The sequence below is a fragment of the Spermophilus citellus genome (genome assembly GCF_964194105.1).
Source record: "Spermophilus citellus genome assembly, chromosome: 4".
NCBI classification, from domain to species: domain Eukaryota; kingdom Metazoa; phylum Chordata; class Mammalia; order Rodentia; family Sciuridae; genus Spermophilus; species Spermophilus citellus.
In genome coordinates, this window is record NC_138185.1 from 185,446,567 (window position 1) to 185,470,326 (window position 23,760).

Here is a 23,760-nt window from a genome sequence, read left to right on the forward strand (position 1 = left end):
TCTTCTCTTTAAATCTCAATATGCATTAGTTTTCCCTTATTTGCAATTTTACTTTCTGCAGTTTTCATTTCCTGCAGTCAAATGGGGTCAGAAAATATTAAGTGGAGCCAGGTGTGGTGGCACACACCTATAATTCCAGCATCTGGGGAAGCTGAGGCAGGATGACTGTGAGTTTATTTTGTAAATAAAATTTACAAAAAGGGCTGGGGATGTGGCTCAGTGGTTAAGTGCCCCTGTTCAATCCCTGGTACCAAACAAACAAAAAGGTGGAAAATTCCAGGAAAACCCCCCACAATATGTAAGTTTTAAATTGTGTACTGTTCTAAGTAGCAAAATGACATTTCATGTATCCTGTTGTATCCTGCCCAACTCTCACAATGCTGCTGTTCTATACTGCTTAAGACATGAATCACCCCTTTGTCCAAATGCGTCCATGTGGTATATATTACCTGTTTAATAGTCACTTATCAGCTGACTTGGTTATCAAATCTTGTCACGGTATCACAGTGCCTGTTTTCAAATAACCCTTATTTTACTTAATAATAGCCCCAAAGCTAAACAGTAATAGTGCTGGAAATGTTATTACAGTAGATTGGTATAACTGCTATTTTTACTAGTTATTGTTGTTAATCTTTCTGCACCCAATGTGTAAATTGAATTTTACCATATGTGTATATATATAGGAATAGAACATATATGTCTAGTCATTCTTGGGTACCCTTGGGGGATTGATTCCAGGATCCTCTACGGATACCAAAATCCTTGGGTGCTCAAGTACCCTACATAAAATGGCACAGTTTTGCATATACTCCACACAACACTCCTGTACACTTTAAAGCTACATAAACAGTTGCTATACTATTTTGTTTAGGGAATAATGAAAAAGAGTTTGTACACGTTTAGTACAGATAAAATAAAAAAAAATTTTTTTTTGGATTTGTGGTTGACAGAATCTAATTGAATCCATGTACACAGAACCCACAGATATAGGGGACTAACTACATAGGGTATGGTACTATTTGCAGTTTCAGGAATTCACTGGGCATCTCGGAACGTATCCCTGCAGATAAGGAGGGTGGAGACTATATCTGTATTATTTATCTGGTGGTATAAAAGTGATGGGTAGGGAAAGTATCTTGACAAAACGGGTACCCAAGAAATTTCTCCACCTATTTAACTCACAGACTCAATGTAGGCCTTATAAAGAAACAAGTATATAATTGTGTAAGAAGCAATAAGAAAAAGCCCACCAAAAAACAAAACAAAAAAACCCACCCCCCCCACCTCACACAATAAACAAAGAAAGAAAATAAGGGCGATATTAGAGAATACTGAATCTTAAACTATGAATGCAATATGAATCATTTTAGCCCCACTGAGAGTTAAAGGACCTATAAAGACTCATTAGATCATTCATAACACCCATAATTCTAACCAAGTTGATATGTTCTTAATTCTTACCAAGAGACAAATATAAATGATAATAAACTAATAAGTTTAAACTTAATCAATGACATTTTAATCTCTTTAAAGACTGTAGGTTGCTTTCTGGGTCCACTGAACAGTTTTAAAGCTCATAAATTAATAAATTGGCACTGTGGTTTATAAATAGACCACTTTCCAATGAGCTGTTAAAATGGATCAGTCCCCCTGAATCTAACTAATCCTGAGAAAGCTTGTAAGAGCCAATGTATAGACTTGCAAAGCTAAGAAACAAAACATCAGCCAGAACTATCAGTGAGAACCCACCTAAGCAATCAGAAGGATGTTCTAGATAATTACTGTTTTTTTTTTGCCAGTCTCACTCCATAAAATGTTTATCAAAACAATTCATATTAAGATGCCACAGTAAATAAAAACAAAATATTCATGAACTATAACTAAACTTTAAATTCAGTATTAACAAAGAAATTTCAACCAATTACCATCAATAAGGGTTAAGAAAAAAAGCTCTTACCTTCCATACTGGTTCTCCTGTGCTGTTTTTAACATGTGGTACATTAAAATTCAACATACGCTTTAAAGCCACTGAAAATAAAAAGTTTTGTCAAATATTACCATTTTTAAAGGACTTTACATTTTCTCTATATTATTATTAACTATCTAAAAACAAAATGCAGACCTGATTATAAGAGGCATTTATTTGTCCCAAATGAAATTGTAAAAACTGTTGAGCAAAAAGTGTTTTTCCATTTCTCCTGACTATCCCACACTAAATTTTATGTAGATTTAAAAAACAAATTTTTAAATCATGATCTTAACAGATAACTGGTGCTGTTGTCTATTTATTGCCTGGCTGAAAGCATAGATTAAGATCAGTCTTTCTAAAAGCAAAAAATTATCTATAGGTTATATGCAGCAGATCTATTTTTTGGTTACCCAAGAGTACATTTTTACAACCTATTTATCCTATCAGATTTTCTGAAAAGTTATGCTGCTTAAAATGCTATGTTGGAGGGAAAATGAGACTTTCCCATGGGTGTATTAGATAACTGATAATTCTGGCTAAGAAAATATACAATTTCAATAACCACAGCAGTTATGACCTATGTATAATTTTGTGTTTTTTTTTCCTGTTCATCTCTTCATGTAGACTTAAACATATTTTCTAAGGAAAATGAAAAATTTTTAATATACTTCTATATGAAACTGAGATAGTCAAATATTCAAGAAAATGTATTAGGTGATTTAATATTTCAAAGATTGGCAACATTAAATCTACTTGATTTTAAAAAGGGACCGGCATGGTGGTGGATACTTGTAATCCCAGTAGCTTGGGAGGCTGAGGCAGGAGGATCACAAGTTCAAAGCCAGCCTCAGCAATTTAGGGAGGCCTTGAGCAACTTAGTGAGACTGTCTCAAAAAATAAAAAGGGCTATGGATGTGGCTCAGTGGTTAAGCATCCCTGGGTTCAATCCCCAGTACCAAAAATAAATAAAAATTTAAAAAGCATTTGAGTCACTTTATTAAATAATACAGAAATACCCACACTCTGAACTCCTACCACAGAAAGAACTATATAATACTAAAATCACCCCAAAATCTATTTATATGCCCTACTTACTCACTAGGAAACTTCTATTAAATGCTTGTATATTGAGGTAGGTATAATGCTGTAACACCTGTATCACTGAAGAGATTACACTTCAATAACATGCAGTTGTCCCTTGATAACTGTCCCACAGGAGATTGATGGATACTAAATCCTTGGAGGCCAAGTCCCTCATATAAAATGGGATAGTATTTGCTTATATCCTATGCAAATCTTCCCATATACTTTAAGTCATGGCTTTATTATAATATCTAAGACAATGAAAATGCTATTATACTGTATTATTTAGGGAGTAATGCATGTGTTTAGTACAGACACGTTTGTTTAGAATATTTTTTATTTGTAGTTTATTGACTATGTGGAGGCATAACTCAGAGATACAGTGGGCTGACCGTGCTTAAATATTTAAGTGGGTTTATTCAAACATTTTTCAGTAGAATGTTTATTAGCACCTAATGACCAGTTAATAATACACATTGCCAACAATTTATGCCTATCTCAAAGCCTCAGAGATATTATGGTATTACATAAAAATATACATAAATAAAAGAACACTTTTGCATGTAAAATTAAAATATTACAAGAGGCAAAAGGATGTCCCTGGGTTAACTCTTCCATTGCTTTAGCAGAGCTCTTTTTCCCACCTCCAGGAAATAAAGAAAAAACACTACTCTGGCACTCACAGTCCTAGAGAAAGACACCTTGTTTGTAGAAAAAGCTGTTCACATTCTTTATATGTGACAATTAGGAAGAACTATATAGTCAGGCTGCCATGTGGATCTCAGGCATTTAGTGTTCTCTAGCGATGGGCCTTAGTTAACTGAAAGAGGCCAGTGTGAGAAGATAGACAGTCTCACATTTGCTTTCTCAGCCCAATCTAGGAAAATTTCTCCAACTGACTCTTTGCTAACTTGGTCAAAGATAGTTTGACAGAGTGGATTTGTTAATGAAGTACATGGCCAGAATACATTTCAAAGAGTTATAAGAATGTAATTTTAAGATCATCAGAGTTTAACTCCCCAAGGCTTATATTACTGCATTTTAATTGAAATAATAAACTAGTTTTCTTTATTGGCTTTAAATATACTATTCATATTTTTAGACTTGGTTAATGTAACTTCATCCTTACCTGGAATGTTGTCTTCACTCATTCACTGAATAAATGTCATCTATATTTTCTATTCATTCATTCAATGTTTAGCGAGTGCTTACCATGTACCTGACACTGCCTTAGCTATACGGGTACTAGCACTAAACAAAACAAATCGAATAAAAATGACCAGTCCTCATGTAGCTTTCATTTCAGTTGGGGGACAAAAACTAGTAAAAACAAATAAGACACATAGTATATGAGATCATAAGTCCTATGGAGAAAAATATCAATGGGAAAGGGGAAAAAGGAGATGGTTTATTTTTATTAACTCCTCAGAATATATAGCTTCACAAACTTCAAGACCATTGGTTAACAGGTATAAACATTCGTTTAGAGCTAACATGCATAAACCAAGTCGTCATCACAAAGTTTACAAAGAATAAGGAAACACTAAAACTATCTAACATGGAAAAACATTAAAACTCAAGGGAATATGAATCTTTACCAGATTTCGAAGCTTTTTAAACATGCTCTACTGAAGATAAAATTATCATGTTTTAAAATACTAATCAGTCAAACAACTGAAATGGGAAAGCCATTAGTTAATTTGCTTTGCCATTCTTCTATCCCTTCCAGCAAGCTTAAGAAGGAAATCTGTATCACCAGGCATTTTTCTTTAGGTTCCCCTAAAAGGCTGGTCTGAGAGAGATGATGCACAAAGCCAATCTGAAAAGAATCTCTAAATTTTGTAACTGGTGCAGGTGAAGGAAAATGGAGTTCTTTAAACTCAGGGAGACGTGCAATACGCACAGATACAAACCTCGGGATCTCCTAAGTGGCAACAGAGGAAAAGAAAATACCAGCTGCCAGATATTGTCTTGACAGCCTTCTGAGCCTCGGTAGTAAAAGGCAGACTGTAGTAATCGGCCCACTCCTGAGGCCCCTTCTCCGGTACCACAGGTGAGGGCCAAGTCCTTAAGCGAACTGCATCTCTTCACCAAAAACTCAAAGGGGAAGGGCTCTTGATGCACTAGGAGACTAAACTCCTGGAGATCGGTCTTTGAGTTACACGCACCACAACCAAATGAGGGTGACAAGCAGATGGAAAGGATGTCTCTGCGCAGGCACAAACCCACAGAGAAGAAAATAAGTCTGTACCTGTCTGTCTCTCCCGAATACTGGCTGCCGCCACCGCTGCCGCCATTTTGACTCCCACCATCCACTGCCCAGCTGGCGAGCGGAGCCAGAAGATGACGTGGCGGTCCCTTCCGCCCCGGAAGCAGAGGTTGGAGGGGCGGGGCTTGGAACACACTCCGCCTTCCAGCGCGACCACTTCTCCTGGGCTCTGGGGACACAGTTTGGAGATCCTGTTGAAGTTAACGTCTCAATTGCAGGTGGTGTTTCCTTTCTAGCAACACCCTCTCAAATGTAGAGTAGGAATTTAATCCCCTAGAGTAGGAAATTTGTTGCTGTTAGGAAGCTAATGATACGGAACAGATATTTTGGTCCTTACATTTAAATGGTAACAATACTCAAGGTTTGTAAGAATCACAGAACTAAAGTACATGAAACTCCGGATTCCCCTTCCTTTTCTAGAAACACAGGACGTTTGGAGCGTTGCCCTTATATGGTAGATTTTTTCATCTCAATCTCTTATCTCTCAGTGCTCTAGTTTTATGGTGTTTTTTCCTGCATGGATACTGGAGTCAGGAAGGTGCCAAAAATGTCTTTAATTACAAATTCACAAAACATTACTGAAGTAGGGTGTGTATCTGTGGGGAGGGTTGGGTATTGTTGATGTTTGTATACTTGAAGTCATGCGATCACAACAGAACAGTCTGATAATTTCCATAATCCATAGATTTTTATTGGATGTCAAAAATGGATACACAATTTCTCATGTTCAAGGTTCATTGCTGACATTTTGCTAGCTGTTGAATGTTTCTTTTGAAGTTGCATAAAATTCTGAAATAATAGATGATGCCTTAAAAGCTTAACTTTGAAACTAGTGTTTTCTTCAATGGTATTACAACTATTTTCAAAAAATCTTTAATGAACTAGTGTCTTTTTTTAGACAAATGACAGTTCCTGCCTTATGGGTAAGTTCTACTGCATACTGCATTCTTCAGGGAATATAAAACATAGACCCAACTCCACTTACAAATGCAAATCTATCATGTAACAGTTTCAGTTCCATCAAAGACTCCTTTTGAGGACTACATGAGTCATATTAACATAAAATACTGAGACAATGTTAAATTTATGTTCAGTAGGTGTATATTATGTGTATGGAAAAAAAAAAACTGTCCTGCGGGCAATAAATTTACAGAAAAATATACCCCAGAGAAGAACAGTAGCAGCAGATGAAAAATACTTGAAGGGCTGAGATTATGGTATTTCTTTTGTATTATTAGAAACAAAGAATAAAATGCATTCTGTTATCACAGACTACCTCAGAACATTTCATGTATAGAGAGGCTCCTGGTTGTCAGCTGCTTATAGGATCTCTCAAATGTGGAGAGTACAGGGTTTTGGATGTTACTCAGTTCTGTCAGAATCTTAACCTTGTGAAATCCCAGCAAGTTCTTTAATTTAGTTTATATAAGCACATTTAGTGGCACATTTATTCAGAAAACTTCATTGTCATGCTTTTTGATTACATCTGGCCACTTTAAGATGGGAAGAAATAGGCTCACATATAAATGATCACCTAGCATAACACCTGGCATACAGTAGGTATTAGAGTATGTTTGGGAATTTGAAAAGGGTCAAAATCAGAACTTGAAAACTGGGTCTGTTCAAGGCAATCCAAATTTCCTTAAACTTCAAGTCATACACATCCACTTCATCATTACATGTGTTCTTCTTATGTTTTGTATTGCATTACTTTAAGCACAAAACTTTGCATTACTTGAAGCATAAAAAACTAACAGCTTACAGAAAAAGCAATAATAGAGTATGATAATCACTATATACAATAATTATGTTTATAAATAGAAAAATTTTATGATCAATGATCATTTTCTTATTATGATTGAATACTAAAGGCAAAGTCACTGAGAAAACTTATCCATATTTCCCGTTTACTTAGCATTTTAGTACTGAGTGCAGATTTGAATAGCTTTCTCTATATAATTAGGGGAAAATTATGCTTTAAATAGAAGTCAAAGTAAATTCTCAAGCTAGTAAACATATGAAGACTTTTGCTTTACTAAAAAAAATTTGTCATAATGTAGAAACTAAATATTACAAAGTATAAAATTATAATCTAAAACTTTTTGGTATTTTAAAGAATCCTTACCTTAAATTCTAAAAGAGTAAAATGACCAAGTACAAGAATAGTATTGTATAAAAGACCTGCAGATAAAGAACCCATACTAGAAACAATTTTAAAACTGTTTTAAAGAAATGAATATAAAACTAATCAAAACCATTAATAATAGCTGCATAATAGTCAATTTATGGTTTTCTTCAATATTAAGTAAAAGAAAACAAGCTTAAAATAATACACGCCATTTAGACAATTGAAACAGTAAATACATATACAAACTTTGTAGCATAATTCCTTTATAAAATTCAGCATCAGTTAAGAATTGTGCTATAAAACGAATAGGAACAGAATAACACAAACCATTTCACAAAGTAACACTGCAGAAAATAAATAACCAACAGGTTTCTCTGATACGCCTTGACTATACAGATTAACCTAAAAATCATAACAGGACATCCTTCAAACCAGAAAACATTTTACAATATATTTACATTTCACTTTAAGAGGCTAATATTCTGAATTATTAATTACACCATCTTATACTAAGGCCTTCTCTATACTTAAGTGTAAGGAGGAACTGAAATAGCAGTTTTAATTATTATTAACCAAGCATGTTGCTCCTAGTCCCTACCCCCACCCTCACAAAGCATTCGAGTATTGTATTAGTTTTAATTAGCATACAAGGAGAAATTAATCAAAACTACAAACCAGAAAGTAGATCTAATTGTTTTTTTTGGGGGGGGAGGATTATATTGATTTAATGGCTTTTAAATTTTTATAAAAACTAGATGCATTAAGAAATAAAATACCTGATTTATCAACACATTTTGAATAAAAGCTCTATGGTGAGCTTGAGGTTTATATTAGATATTAAACTTTTAAAATAATTGACCCTTTAATTACTTTTGATAATCTAACAATTTAACACATGGCAAAGAAATGCCTTGTTTATTAATATTGTTAAATAATTAAAGTAAGTAATTTGCTAGGTCTGTTAGTACAATTTGAAAAATATGAGGTAATAAGGGAAATTACAGTTAGGATTGTTTTCATTTTCCTTTGGTTTTAAGAGATGTATTACCATAAGTCAATCTTGGTAATTTTCTTTAAAAATATTAATAATTTGAGTATTGGGGAGTCTCATCTTGGGGAGGATGAGATTGTGATCATAGCTAATACTTAATGTAGCAAGAAAATTGTGGTGGGGCTGGGGATGTGGCTCAAGCGGTAGCGCGTTCGCCTGGCATGCGTGCGGCCCGGGTTCGATCCTCAGCACCACATACCAACGAAGATGTTGTGTCCGCCGAGAACTAAAAAATAAATATTAAAAATTCTCTCTCCTCTCTCACTCTCTCTTTAAAAAAAAAAGAAAAAAAAAAGAAAATTGTGGTTAAAATATTTTACCTCTCATAATGCCTTACCTACTATATAATGATTTACTTTAGCAGAAAACCAGGGCTTTGTCTCATTTATATTTCATAATAGATTGGGATCTGATAATAGATTAAGGACATCCAATTTCTCAATTTTTTTGGTAGGAGCACACTATGGGAACATGAGTATGAAACTATATATCTTCAAATTATTATTACATGATTTCTTGTTAATTTTAGTAGCATTAATATTGTTAAAAATAGACAAGACAGGAGTTTATAGTTGAATATACAGAAACAATACTAATATGTATGGTGAGATTAGAGTGGGGTTTTCATTCTGTTTGTATTTTTTACTTTATTTATATTATTTTTTACTTTATACATTGCTTATATAAAAAGATATCTTTCTAGGGTAAAGAAGATAAGTGTACAATGGTATGGAGCTGGTTTGCCTATTATAATACCACCTTAATAATACCAAAAACCCATGTATAACACATTATAATCCACAGAGATCATTCAGATACCTAAAGTGATTATGGATTAGACATACTGAATACCACAGTTTTTTTTTGTTGTTGTTGTTGGTTTTTTTTTTAGAGGTCTATGATTAAAACCAAGACTTAGAAGATACTATTCTCTTAGGTATTTTCAGTTACATTGTATCCACCTCAGAAGTGTTTTTAAGCCTATGGAACATGCCCAGAATCCAGACAATTTTGTGCAATTCTGCTTTTTATGTAACACTTCCTATTAGAAATAACCTAATTGCAGTGTGGGTAATTTTAACATAAATCAGTGATCTAGAAATATTTTAGCAATGGATTTAGTGCCATCTTTGAAAAGCATAAATATAATGTATAAACCCTAGAATCTATGCCTGATTCCTAAAGCAGGATTTAATCAATTAGCTCTTCTATTTAATGCTTTAAAATAAAGAAAAATTTGAAAATGGCACCTGCCATGCTATTATACCTGAATCAAGTTTGTATAACCATTCTAAAAGTAATTACATTGAAGATTATGAAGCCTGTACATTAAGAAAACAGAAAAACATCACCAATTTTGACTAGAATGCCTTAATTGAAAAAACTTCTGTTTTGTTTAAATGGCCAAAACATTCCTTTATGTTTATATCATAAATTTTATTGGGTCAAGAAGGTGACAAGTTTGTTCAAAACTGATGATTAATAGATTTTTGAAACAAGAAAGTTTTTAATAGCAGCTTTTAAAGAAGCATCTCTTTGTTCAAAGAAACATTTTAATGTTCATTGTAATGAGAACTTTCTTCCTTTCCTAGTCTTAGAGTGTTTCTTATGGCGAAGTCCATATTTTCTTGAAACTCTTTATATGTACTGGTGATTGGAAGAGTTAAAGAGTTATCACACTTGTTTCCAATAGGAAAATCCATATGAAGACACTCAATTGAAGGAGTGGGTTTAAATCCTGCAGGTGGAATGGAACTGCAACCAGTTGCAAAAATAAGAATGTCTTCCATTGTTGTTGCAGATTTGCCATCTGAAGTTTACCAATAAAAAAGAAAGAAAAAAAATCCAAGTTACATATTGATATTATCATAGTCTCTTCCTCAACTAGACTGAGAAAACTGAAAAGACTCCCCACATTCATCTTAGGCAAATTAAATCACTAAGTGTAGGAATATGCAAATATTACATTCAATTAATGAATCTCAAAGGATTCATAAAGTAATACAACTACTCATGGTATATTTGACTTCAATCATCACTGATTAACATACTATTTAAACAACTGCAGAGAAAAAACTAAATTGTGAAAAAACAAAAATACAGCTAATTGAACTCTGGTTGAAAGATAAAATTTTCTTTATAAAATGGATTTACATTGCTAAGCTCAGTGTTAAATATCATCAGCACAGCCCTGATCAGAGGATAAATTATAATTAAGTTGAACTTCAGATTGAAAAAGATAAAATAACTGATTAGCTTTAAGACTGTTTAAGACTATTATGTGCTGTGGCCATCATCCATATTTTAAAAGTTTTATAGGAGAAAATGCTTTTCACCTCAAATTATCTAGAGGTAAGCCTTTTCTTATCACTTTCAACACAGTAATATAAACTTGTCTTGAAATAAATGAAATAAGACTTATGAATATCAAGAGGTAAAATTCTGTAAGAAATAAAATGTTGAGACAAACATTCTGAGATAGTTAAATAAAAACAAAATATCCACATACCCTCAACGGTCTGTAAGTAACTGTTCCAAAACCCCAAAGCTTGTACATCAGGTAATGTGTGTACTGTAAAAAGATCTCTAAGGATCTTTGCAGAAAGATTCTCAGGTTTATGACAGAGGATGTTACAAAATGCTTCTGGGTAAGTCTGAATTTTTTCCAAAACACCAAGAGTTTTCAGACCCTGCTTAAAACTTGAGAGGAAAAATAACAAGCCAACATTGTTTGGTATTACCTTATTAGGGAATCAAAACATTTTTAGCAAACTTACTTTATGGATACACTATGTATACTTTAATGTCAATAACAAGCAAATACATTAATGAATGTTTTCTATGACTGTATTATTTGACTTTATAGTTTCAAAATTAACATTTTACTAAGAGAAAGAAGTAAATGTCCTAAGTATTTTATACTTCAGAGCTATTTGTTATAAAATTTAAAACGTATTACTACAAAGAAATCAGAAGACATCAAAGTGGGAAAATATTTTAGTATACATGACAAAATATTAATTTCTCTAATATACAAAAAATACAAATCTTTTTTCTAAAAGATCAATAATCCAATAGGAAAATATGCATGAAAAATATGTATAGTTATCAGAAGAAATGCAAATAACAAATGAATATTCAAATGCACATTCTCATTAGTAAGCAAAGAACAGAGGTACCAGTTTTGTCTATCAGACTGACTTTCTGGATTCCCTAACCTTTTACTCAAATAATCTGCTTAGATTGGTTTATTTCTCCTTTTAGAACTTTCCACAAAAGCTCTCCTATGGTGTTAAAGTTTGGATATGTGCTGTCCCCCAAAAGCTCTTATGTGAGACAATGCAGAAATGGTCAGGGTTGAAATGATTAATCGTAAGAACTATGCAGTAGTCTGGCTGGGCAAAATAACCGAGAGGTGACAATCAACTTGAAGGTTGAAGCGGGAACTACTTTATTGCAAGTGAACTCAGTGGGAACTGAGTGAGAACTCAAAGTAGAGGGCACCTGAGATAGAGCCGTTTCTCTGCCGGACAGCAGAGGTATATATACTTAACTAATTACACACAGCTTAACTTAATTAACATCATCTAGATACAGCAGTCAGCCAATAAGGAATCCTCATCATCTTAATGGTTCGCTGGCATTACTTCACAAACCACTCCTCCTGGCAAAGTGCCAGGCGCCATCTCGACCTGATTTGCATCCCCAACAGAACTATAACCGAATTGGTGGATTAATCCATTTAAATGGATTAACTGGGTGATAACTATAGACAAGTAGGATGTGTCCAGAGGAAGTTGATGACTGGGGGTGTACCTTGTGGTTTATATTCTGTCCCTTTCTCTGCTTCGTAGCTATCATGTCCTAAGCAGCTTTCCTCCTCCACACCCTGTGTAATGATATTCTGCCTCACACTGGGTCCAAAACTATGGAACTAGATGACAACAAACCTCTGAAACTGTAAGTCAAAATAAATTTTCCCCCTTCTTAGGTCTTTTGGTCACAGCAATGCAAAAGCTGAATAAATGTTTTTCTGTTACTTGCTTTTTTCAGAGTAATTTTCACTTATTTGTGAAACCATTTCTGCCACTTTAATTAGGGCAGTTTGTACTATCTTTTAAAAATACTTTTTTACTCCTTGCCAATTTCTGTATTTACTGATTTTCTAAACTACCAATTCACCCTATTTTAATGTCACAGTAACTCTTAGTTTTAAAATTATTGCTCCCTTAAGGTTTTAACAAACATTTTGAAATCTAAAAGTGAATCAATATATTTACTTTCTTCCTGAGGAATACAAAAAACCTTATGTTTATAACTCTACTCACTCTCATACTACTTATGCTATTTAAAAATTATTTTAGTTCCTACTTGTATTGTAATCCCTCAAATTAGACATTAGTTTTCTGTACAACCAGTGTTTATTTTTATCGGTTTCTTTATTCACCACTCTTCCCCGCTTGAAAACCTCTCTGTTAGAATCCTCCTTCCCATTTATATCCAGTAACCTTGCTTAACTCTAAATAGAATATCTTGTTTTATACAGATAATTACATAGCCTAAAAAGGTAATGATTTTATTTTTTCTAAACTTTAATAATATTCATTTGTTTAATTTGTTGCTCTGCTCAGACCTCCAACATGTTATTAAAAGAAGGGACCAGTTGTGTATATCCTAGACTTGTTTTAGTCTTAAGGGGAGGATATACCTAAAATATTTTGCCATTAGGGATGTTTGCTGAATATGTATAAGATACTCTTTTGTCAACAGAGACATTTTAATTTCTCATTATATGAGATTAACATTATTCATTCTCTTCCTAAATTGCTAATTTAAAACTAACTATAAATGTTTAGATGTGTCAAATGCTTTCTTGTGTCTCTGACTATAAAAGGATCTTAGCTTTTTTTCTCCTTTAATCTATTAGCGTGGTACACAATGAATTTTTCAATTTTGCACTTAACTTGCTTCCTAATGTAAATCTTCCTCAGAATTGATATTTTTATTCACTGCTATTATAGGACTTCAGTAATTATTTGCATGCTTAAAATAAACTCTTGAGATCTGTTTCAAATTTCTTAACAGAACCTATAAATTTAGCAATTTCTTGCATCTTATTAGTTTAGTGTTACATATTCTGGAACTACATAGTTAGGTGCAAACAGATTCAGGACTGTTTAATCTTTCTAAAGAACTGAGGATCTTTTAGGATCAGGTTTTATTTATTTATTTTTTAAAGATCAAAGTCTTTTATCTTTTTTTGTTGTTTAACAAATTTAAGGTCCTTAGTCTTGTAATACAAAAGTGTAAGCAATGAGATTAAATAGGTTTTCTTGATTTTTCCCCTGCCCCATCCCCTCTTCAAACTATTTGGAAGATATATACAGTCTATCTGTATAATTTTAGAGCTTTTCCTTAAAAGATTTATACTTGATTTAATAAAGTTTAAAGCCAATTAATACATCCATAGTACTACCTCAACAATACAAGCTCTTTAAAACAATAACTCCACTAACTTCCCTTACCATTTTACATAGTACTCTTTGTCTAAAATTTCAATTATTTGAAACTTTTCTTGCCAAAAAAGTAGTAGTCTTTTTAATGGTTGCTTGTTTTTATTTACCCAGTTTCTGCCCCCCAACCCCACTCCTTTTCACTTCTTTGTTCATTGCTGTTTTGTTTATCTTAAACTTCTGGTTACAATTTCATTTTTCCTGAAGTATATAATTTACTAATCCTTTAAGAAGTAAACTTTGTCCAGAAATATTCTTCAATATATACATATTTTTAGTTGTTGATGGACCTTTATTTATTTACTTATATGCAGTGCTGACGAACCCAGTGCCTCATATGTGCGACGCAAGAGCTATACCACTGAACTACAACCACAACACTACTTTTATTTTCTTGACCCTTGAATAATGCAGACTACTTTCATGAAGTTATAACTTTGGCTGTTTCTGCTTTCAATATAATAAATGTTCATTTTTACAAATGTCTTTGCACATGCTGCTGTTCCATCACAAAGTAAGCTACTTTGGCTCATTAAGCCTTGTGAGTCTGAAGAATTTTTCAAGTAGTATTTCCTGTAATCTGTCCCTATCTTAGTTAAGTGGATGCTCTTACTCTAATACTGATTTCTTATTTCAATCTTCCTTTCTTTGTTCTAATCAAATCTTCCTATTCCTCTTCAGTTACACTTTCTCTTCAACTGCCTGGCATTTAATATAACCATCAAGTTTTCATTTCCATGGTCATTTGTTGGTCTTTCCTATCTTCCTGTGGCTTTTAAAAAAATTCCATTTTTTATTTATAGTGCTTTTTAGTGTCTCTGTATACAGTTTTAAAAAAATATATAACAATCGGGCTGGGGTTGAGGCTCAGTGGTAGAACACTTTCCCAGCACGTGTGAGGCCCTGGGTTTGATCCTCAGCACCACATTAAAAATAAATAAATAAAATAAAGGTATTGTGTCCAAATACAAATAAAATATATATATATAAACAATCTGCTAGCATCAACATTTTACCATTTCAAGTAAAATACAGAACACTTCCCTCCCTTTAAATCCCTTTACCCTTCCATGTTTATGATGTAATGTCTTAAATATTTCCTCTACATACACTGTGAATCACATTAAGTAATGTTACAATTCTTTCCTCGATAATCAAACATGACTTAGAAAACACAGGAGGAGAAACATGTTTTTATTCTTTTCACTAAAAAGAATGTTCAAGACTCAATCTTGAATTACTTGCTTTGTTTCAAAAACTTGTATAGCCGTTTTCTAAAGGGTATATCTGCTGGTGACAAATTTTCTTAAGTTTTCCTTCACATAGATTGTTTAGATTTCCCCTTCACTCTTGCTGTGTCATTCCTTGGGTCCTTCCTAGTAGAAACAGACAGTTCGCTCTCCACCTTTCAAAGTTTTCTTTTGCTTGTTTTAATATAACATTTGGAGGTTTTGAACAGTAGATATCAGGAGAAATAGAAAGATGTCTACATCTTATTCAGAAGCAGAAGTCCACAAACATTTTAATATAGAAATACTATTTGATTAATTTTATATTTTATATTTTGTTCCAATTCTTTTAAAAAAATCTTTTGGGGCTGGGGCTGGGGCTCAACGGCAGAGCGCTCGCCTCGCACGTGTGAGGCCGTGGGTTCAATCCTCAGCACCACATAAAAATAAGTAAATAAAATGAAGGTACAACTTAAAAAAAAAATCTTTACAATCATTGCAAAAATACTTTGTTCTTTTGCCCAAATCTTTTACTGTGCTATTTCTCCCAATTCTTGCTTTTCAGCCAGATGTAAGTTTTGCCATTTTTTACTGGGAACTCCAATTTGTGAGGACTGCTTTACCTTTAAGCATTCCCATTAGACTTGAGCTATAGAAATTTCCCTACACTGCTGCTATATATTGCTTATACAAGCTATTATGAATCCTAAAACCAATTACTTTGTTAATTCTTCTTTAGACTGGGGACCACATAGAAAGTCCAAAAACAAGTTTGAGGCAAGTGGAGGGTTTTTGTTTCTTTCCATGACAGCTAAGGCACTTTAGCATTTGGTTTCTTTGTTCTTTCTTACATCTGTGGGGCTACTTTCTTATAAGTCAAAACATACTTTGCTATATAACTTTGTATGTTTTATATAAAAGGAGGGATTAATTTTCAACTTCTTTTTTCTTGCCTCTTCATTTTGATCTTCCTAACAGCTACTTATTATTATGGTTTTAATTTTAAAACTCTTACATACAGAAGCCTTTCTTGACCTCTAGACTACTCATATCTCTAAAAACAAAACAAAACAAAAAAATAAATGACAATGATTCTACTCTATTTTAGAGAAAAATCCATTTGTAGATAAATGAACTGGGGGGGGGGCACATACCTCACTAAGAGATGCACTTCAAATAAAATTTTACTAATTATAACCAAATCTAAAATATACTAGGATTTTATATACTAACCTTATATATGACTTATATATAATTTATAATCATAATTATAAGTAATAATTCTGTTCCTAAGAAAATTTTACTATTCAAGTCATACCAGAGAACATTTAGAAAATGTTTACTGTATGATAGTAATATTTTAAGCTGCAATATTAAAAATATATTGAAAATCACATCTTTTGCAACTATTTAAGATTATGATGGTATTATTATGGTGTACAAGAGTGCTAGGGAACATCCCAAAAGTCTATCAACAGGAAACTGGTTGAAAAAACGATATATTCAAACAATGGAATTCTGAGTACCCCTAAAAAGGAATGAGTAATATGTCTATTCATGTACTATCACAGAAATGAACTCCAAATACACTATCAAGTGAAAAATTAGTAGAAGAAAGGGTAGATGGCATGTTACTATTTATCTAATAAAAGGAATACACATACATACATACATATCCTCACATATTATCTGCTATTTTTAAAAAGAAAAACAAACAATGTTAGGAGAAATCATTAAAAAAAAGAAAAAAAAAAAGCCAAAAGATTACTTCATAAGGGGATGGAAGGTGAATGTGTTTAGGATGAAAGCTACACTTCTTTGAATACACAGTGCATCACAAAAGCATATTTTTATATGCTTTTACTATTTACTTGACTTCAGAACCATGCAAATACTTTATATAACTATTAAGTAAAAATTTCATAAAAAATAATCACAAAAATATTAAAAATGAAAAGTATATCCAACTTATAGTGCAACACAGGGAATAAGTATTCCATATAACTCAAAAACAAATTGTACAGTTCTAGAAAAAAAAGGACAATAAGTTAAATTTGTTTTAGTAATATTATGTTATTGGTAAAAATGTTAGTATTGTTATTTTCAGACAAATGTTTAGGAAATGAGGAATAAGTAAAGAACTATACTTTAATTCCCTGGTGTCCTTAAAACTGGGATTCTTAACATGGGATATAGAAAAACTTAAGTCATGTAATAATGAATTTGAAGTATCAGTATGAATCCATGATGTATTTTTATCTTTCAAACCCTTCTCCAAAAAACAAAAAAACCAGCCAGACATGATTGTGCATGCCTGTGATCTCAGCAAATTGGGAGGATTGCAAGTTTGAGGCCAGGCTCAGAAATTTGGCAAGACCCTGTCTTTAAAAAGAAAAAGAAAAAGAAAAAAAGGACTAGTGATGTAGTTCAGTGGTAAATGGCAAAGAACCCCTGAGTTCATTCCCAGTATTCAAAACAAGCAAAACAAAAAACAAACACAAACACAAAACAAAACCAACCACAAAAAGCAAAAACAAAGGAAACAATAGTATAGCAACAACAACGACAACAAAACCCTCACAAACCAAAGCAAAACAACTTCAATAAAACCACTGAAAAGGGGTCTGGGTGTGGTGATGCATGCCTGTAATCCTAGAGGCTTGGGAGGCTGAGGCAGGAGGATCCCAAGTCCAAAGCCAGCCTCGGCAATTTAACAAGGCCCTAAGCAACTCAGTGAGATCCTGTCTCTAATAAAATACAAAATAGGGCTGGGGATGTGGCTCAGTGGCCAAGGAGTGGCCAGAGTTCAATCCCTTGTACCCACCTTGACTGCCCCCCTGCAAAAAACAAAACCACTGAAAAGGCTTAGATACAGAAACCATCCTGGAAAAATAAGCATCCCTAGCATCCATCTACATTGTTGTGTGTGTGTGTGTGTGTGTGTGTGTGTGGTGCTGGGGATTGACCCGAGGCCCTTGTGCATGGGAGGCAAGCACTCTACCAACTGAGCTATATCCTCAGCCCCACATTGGTTTTTGAAATAACATTTCCCATTAAAAGAAACAATGCTTCCTTAGGCCAGAATGTACAAAATGGATCTGAATATTTTCATCACACAATATAGAAAGAAAGCTATCAAAGTCTATTAAGGGTCACATCAAAAGAAACAAAAAGTTAAAAAGGTCAAAAATAAGATAATACAAAACTTCAGTAAAGATAAATAATAATCATTTTAAACACATCACATATATTTAAATCCATAGGTGATACTGAACTTTTAAAAAATGAATGATCATTTCTGAGATAATATTGTGTATGGTGAATAATATTGTATATTGACTGAAAATAATACTGACGTTAATAATAGGAATAAGAATATAGAATAGGACATTGATGAACAAGATTAGCCACACGTAGATAACTTTTAGTATTAGACGGTGATCACACAGGCTACTTCCATATATATTTGAAAATTTTCATTATTAAAAAAAATGACTGTGAGGGGAGACATAAGTTGTCAGACATATTTTTAGGGTTATCGAGACAAAATTTTGAAGACCAATGTTCTAAACTGAAGAAGAGCAAGAATCAGATCTACCTTGTTACATGGTTAGGACCTATGTTACCTAGCAGACTGAGGTGCTCAATATTTATTAAAAGAATGAGATAGACAGAATAGTAAGCATATGTATTAAAAGTTTTCAAAGTAATTTTCTTTAGAAAAATAATTATAAATTGAAGTAATGATTACTTCTCCGAAGAATAATACATTTAATTAATTCTGTATAGATTGATCAGAAAAGGGCTGGGGGATACAGCTCAGTGGTAAGAGTGTTCACCTGTATGTACAGGTCGCTGGATTCAATCCCCAGCACTGCCCAAAAAATGAAGTAGAATAATCAAAGAATAATGGTCATCATTGAGAGGTTAATTTTAAGGCATTATTTTAAAATAACTTTTTTTAATGAAAATAAACAAATGTATCTCATTATAAGATAATGAACCACTTTGAACATAATTTGGGAAAATCTTAACATAAAAGCTGCTTACCTTTCAAAGGGTGCTTGGACTCTCTTAATTACATGGTAGAAAAGTATGTCTTTTACCAACATATACTTATCACTTAATGTTGTTAAAAGTCTAAGACATCCAATAAGCTCTAGGTAGTTGTAGCATTCATTTACTACTGAGTTTAAGTCAGTCATATTTGTTGCAGTATTTATCTGTAATGAAGGAGAAAACATACCTACTTTACCCATTTATTTGTGATACTTACATTTCAAATGACACATTATTTTATACTCAATTTTTTAAAAAGATATTTTTATTAGTTATTGATGGACCTTTATTTTACTTATAAGCAGTGCTGAGAATTGATCCCAGTGCCTCACCCATGCTAGGCAAGTACTCTACCACTGAGCCACAACCCCAGCCCCTTTATACTCAATTTTTGAGTACATCAAGGGTAGAGTGGAATATACTAAAAAATATTTTCTAGAATCAATGTTTGAAATCTGGTTTAACAAATATTGTGTATTTCTGCCTTCAAGATCTAGAGTATAATGCCAGTTTAATACAGGAAATTGTTTATATAAAAATGAATGAAATAGAGAATTTTATAGCTCTAGAGGGGCAAAAGAGATGACATGAGGAAATTTCACAAAAGAGAAAAACTATTGGCTGAAACCTAAAAGATGCATAAAATTTACCAAACAAAAAAAAATTTCAGTATTAAAAAAAGAAATACTTGGGGCTGGAGTTGTGACTCAGTGGTAGAGCGCTTGTCTAGCATGCGTGAAGGCACTGGGTTCGATCCTCAGCACCACATAAAAATAAAATAAAATAAAGGGTTAAAAAAGAAACAAAGAAATACTTAACTATTTATGTGCCAGATACTTGCATATAGATAGATTAGCTGTTAAAAAAAAAAAAAAAAAAAAAAAAAAGATACAGTAGGGTTGGAGTTGTAGCTCAGAGGTAAAGTGCTGGCCTAGCATGCGTGAGGCACTGGGTTCAATTCTCAGCACCACATATAAATAAGTAAATAAAGGTCTATCAACAACATAAAAATATTTTTAAAAAATAGTAGGAGAAAGATAAAAACAGAGGCAATCAATAATCCATTCATAGAAAATTTCTTTCCAAAACATTCTTCTTCCAGAGATTAATGATTCCCTCATTCTTTTCAAATCTCTGCTGAAATCTCTTTTAAGTTTTTTTCTCATTACTTTCATCAAAATATTACCTGTATTCTCTGTCAAAATTCATAGTTTAGTATATGTTGCTCCATTCCCCCAAATCCCACTTTGAGTTTTAGCTGGATACCCAGCCAGACTTTCTCTGGAGCTAATGAGTAAGGTCTATCTAATGGGATATGAGTCAAAACAATGTGTCAAACTTCTCTGCTCTCTGCTACTTTCAACAAGTTGAAGATAATGTTCTAAGTAAACAAAATGAAAAGAAGGAACCCAATACTACCCTATATGATTTTGAGTACTGAAACTGTACTTTAAAATAGGGGCCTTGTCTGTCAAGGGCCAGACAGTATTTTCTGCTTTGTGAACTATATGGTGTCTGTTGCAAATACTCAACTCTGCCACTGTAATGTGAAAGCAGACAGATACATATCAAAGGGGTGTGGTTTTGTTCCAATAAGCAGACATGGTCTAGAGGACATTATCTAGACAAGATTTAAGAAGGAAATAAACATCTACCTTTATTTGGACCACCATCTTTTTGGACTTATTTGTTAAAGAAGCTTAGCTTAAACCCTAACTTTAATATACAACAACTTTTATTTATCCAACTCCTTTTATTCTGCTATATTTATCTTCATAATATATATTTACTTTATGGTGGTATTTTTTTGTATTATGGTGGTATTCCTTCCTGTAAGAAGACAGAAACTTGGTTCATTATTCTGTCTTCAGTGATAACACACTACACTGTGTGTTATCTTGCTGACTGTGTGTACTTGCTGACTAAATGAAGGAAAAAAACACTGGGTAGGAAGTGAAGAAAGCAGAGTATATAAAGCCATGAAATGCTTTATTGTGAGTTTAAACTTTGTTTAAAAAAGTCTAGGAGGGGGGATCTTAACCCATTAAATCCTGAGTTTTCAATTCTGTGAACATTTCAATGAAATGGACATAGGTGCCTTAAAATAGGTTGGAAATCATAATCTAGAGATTATATATTAACATCATTATACTGTGATCATATTCTTGTTACTATAATTATATTTCTTATTACATAATTATATATTATATACTATATTTAAGTTTTTATAGGTATGCCATATCTATGACAATGGGACAAAATGGGTTAAACATGCGGCCTAGTGTGCTAGCAAGCCCCAGATCATATCTTCATATAAAATATGGGGATTAAAAATACAGGCTACGAATCATTCAGAAAGGTTATGAGAGAGAAACCACTCTTCAGAGAATAAGAATAAGGACTGTTAAGACAACACTGAAAAATTCTTAAGTGTCGGGGGGGGGGGGGTAAGAGAAGAAGCATTAAGGAAGATAGTAGTAACCAAAAGTAGGAAGTAGTACAAAATTAAAGAAAACAGTAGGGAAGATAATGCCTGTAATTGCAGTCATTTGGTAGGCTGAGAAGGAGAATCACAAGTTCAGGGCTAACCTTGGCATTTCAGTAAGACCCTGTCTAAATTAAAAAATAAAAAGCACTGGAGGTGTAGCTTAGTGGTACAGTACCCCTGGGTTCAATCCACAGTACCACAAAAAGAATATGGAAGAAGATCCTCATTGTTATACACAATTACATATATGGTGGTGTGAGGGGGAAGAAAAAAAAAGAGAAATGTGTCACAGTAGATTGGGTAGAGAGAGGTGATGGGAGGGGAGGGGTGGATAGGAAGAGCAGCAGAAACAACAGACACTAGTATTGCTGTATGTATAAATGTGGCTGTATAACCAATGTGATCCTGCAATCTGTACTCATGGAGAAAAAAAAAAAGAAAAAACAACAACAAAGATGAAGAATTAGAAAAGAAAGGGTTCAATATTGAGGATTTAGATCATTGAATAGAAGTTATGAATAAGCTAACTCAGGAGACTGGTAGTAGGAACAGAAGAATGATTTTAAGAAGTGAAGATATGTAGAAATTGGAAAATAGAGAAAATGAAGTTAAAGAAACTGCTTCTGATAAAGAAAGAAGACAAAAAGAAAAATGAAATTGGAGTCAATTCAAAATATGATTTTAGGATGAACAGTCTTAGGTCAAATAAATAGACCTGTTAAACCTCAACAGATAGCAACTCATACTTCCATAGTGCTTACTTTGTGGTTCAGAAACCAAGACTTTACAAGATTAACATGCCCAGGTCATACAGTAGTTAAATGGCCTAATACTCAAACCAAAATCTCACTTATAGGGCATTATGATAAATGAGTTTATACATACGTTGAGTGTAGTAAAGTGCACAATGAATGGTGGGAAGCATTGAGACCACCCCCCTACTTGTTCCATGTGGAAGAAATTAATCCTGGTCTTTCTTTCCTTCTATGACTTACTTTCTCTCCTTCTATTACTTCCCCATAGAAAGAAGGGTAAACATTCCCACTGGAGAAGCAAATCCTTCCTTTCCTCAAAACTACTTGCCTCCAAGATGGTGCGCTTTCATCTGTTCTTTAGCAGGCAAATTAGGAACCTGCCACACATTAGCTCTACCCTGGACAGATCCATCTAGTCATTTTGACCACAAATCTAAGACACATTATCCAACTAGTTTTATGAATATTAAACTTGACAGTTTCACCTCCAGCTATCTGAATTTTACATTTATCACTGGTTTGTGAACTCTGCTGGTAAACACAATATTGTATGTTGACAACATGTAACTACTCCAATAGAGTACTATTGCAAGCCATTCATTCATATTAAAATATATTAAAATAGAATAAAATCTACATTTTAATAAACAGGTACATTTCTTACCCTTACTATAATTTGTGCTACATCAAAGTCTGAAACATCATCTAAAATTGGTTGGGTATTTTCTGGTCCATAAACAAGGCAGTTAAACAGGGTTTTAGAAAAGAAACCAGGTGAAGGACCACCATGAACCAAAGAAATGGCAAGCATTTTTCCAGCTTCATAGTAAAGATTCTCTTTCAGAGCTGTAAATACAGATGAAAATTCATTGAACATACTTATTTATTATTATAACCATCATTTTAAATGAATATATATAATTAAAAATAATCCCCAAATCTAAACATTAGACAAATGTAAAACAGTAATCATTAGAAGCAACCTGGTACATAGGCCTTACTAAAATATGTAAAAAAAAAAAAAGATTTCTGAATATAAAGTAATAGTCTATCATAGGGGGGAAAAAGACAAATAGAGAAAGTCTTCTAAAAAACTAAAATACTTATAATCCCACCATAATAATCACAGTACATTCTTTTGTGTAGTTTTTATCTACATATAAACCTATAAATAAACAATTTGAATTCTGCTTTTTTCCCCTTACTATTTTATATG

The 23,760-nt window shown here is 33.1% G+C and overlaps 2 protein-coding genes across 6 annotated transcripts in view; both read right to left on the reverse strand.

The window, feature by feature from the left end:
• The window catches only part of SCFD1 (sec1 family domain containing 1), a 96,921-nt gene extending 91,520 nt beyond the window's left edge, over positions 1-5,401 (reverse strand). For all 4 annotated transcript variants that reach the window (XR_014021610.1, XM_081291304.1, XM_081291303.1 and 1 more), the window contains exons 1-2: positions 5,304-5,401; positions 1,958-2,028 (exon numbers count right to left, since the gene is read on the reverse strand). Coding sequence is in view for 3 of the 4 variants with exons in the window: in XM_081291304.1 (XP_081147430.1) it covers positions 1,958-2,028; positions 5,304-5,364 (132 nt within the window). In the remaining variant the exon portion in view is untranslated. The remainder of the gene's footprint in view (positions 1-1,957; positions 2,029-5,303) is intronic.
• A 3,398-nt stretch (positions 5,402-8,799) lies between these two features.
• The window catches only part of G2E3 (G2/M-phase specific E3 ubiquitin protein ligase), a 53,163-nt gene continuing 38,202 nt past the window's right edge, over positions 8,800-23,760 (reverse strand). For both annotated transcript variants that reach the window (XM_081288696.1, XM_081288697.1), the window contains 4 exons: positions 23,209-23,390; positions 19,293-19,465; positions 11,010-11,200; positions 8,800-10,310 (listed from right to left, as the gene is read on the reverse strand). In XM_081288696.1, coding sequence (XP_081144822.1) covers positions 10,054-10,310; positions 11,010-11,200; positions 19,293-19,465; positions 23,209-23,390 — 803 coding nt within the window. In that variant the 3' untranslated portion in view covers positions 8,800-10,053. The remainder of the gene's footprint in view (positions 10,311-11,009; positions 11,201-19,292; positions 19,466-23,208; positions 23,391-23,760) is intronic.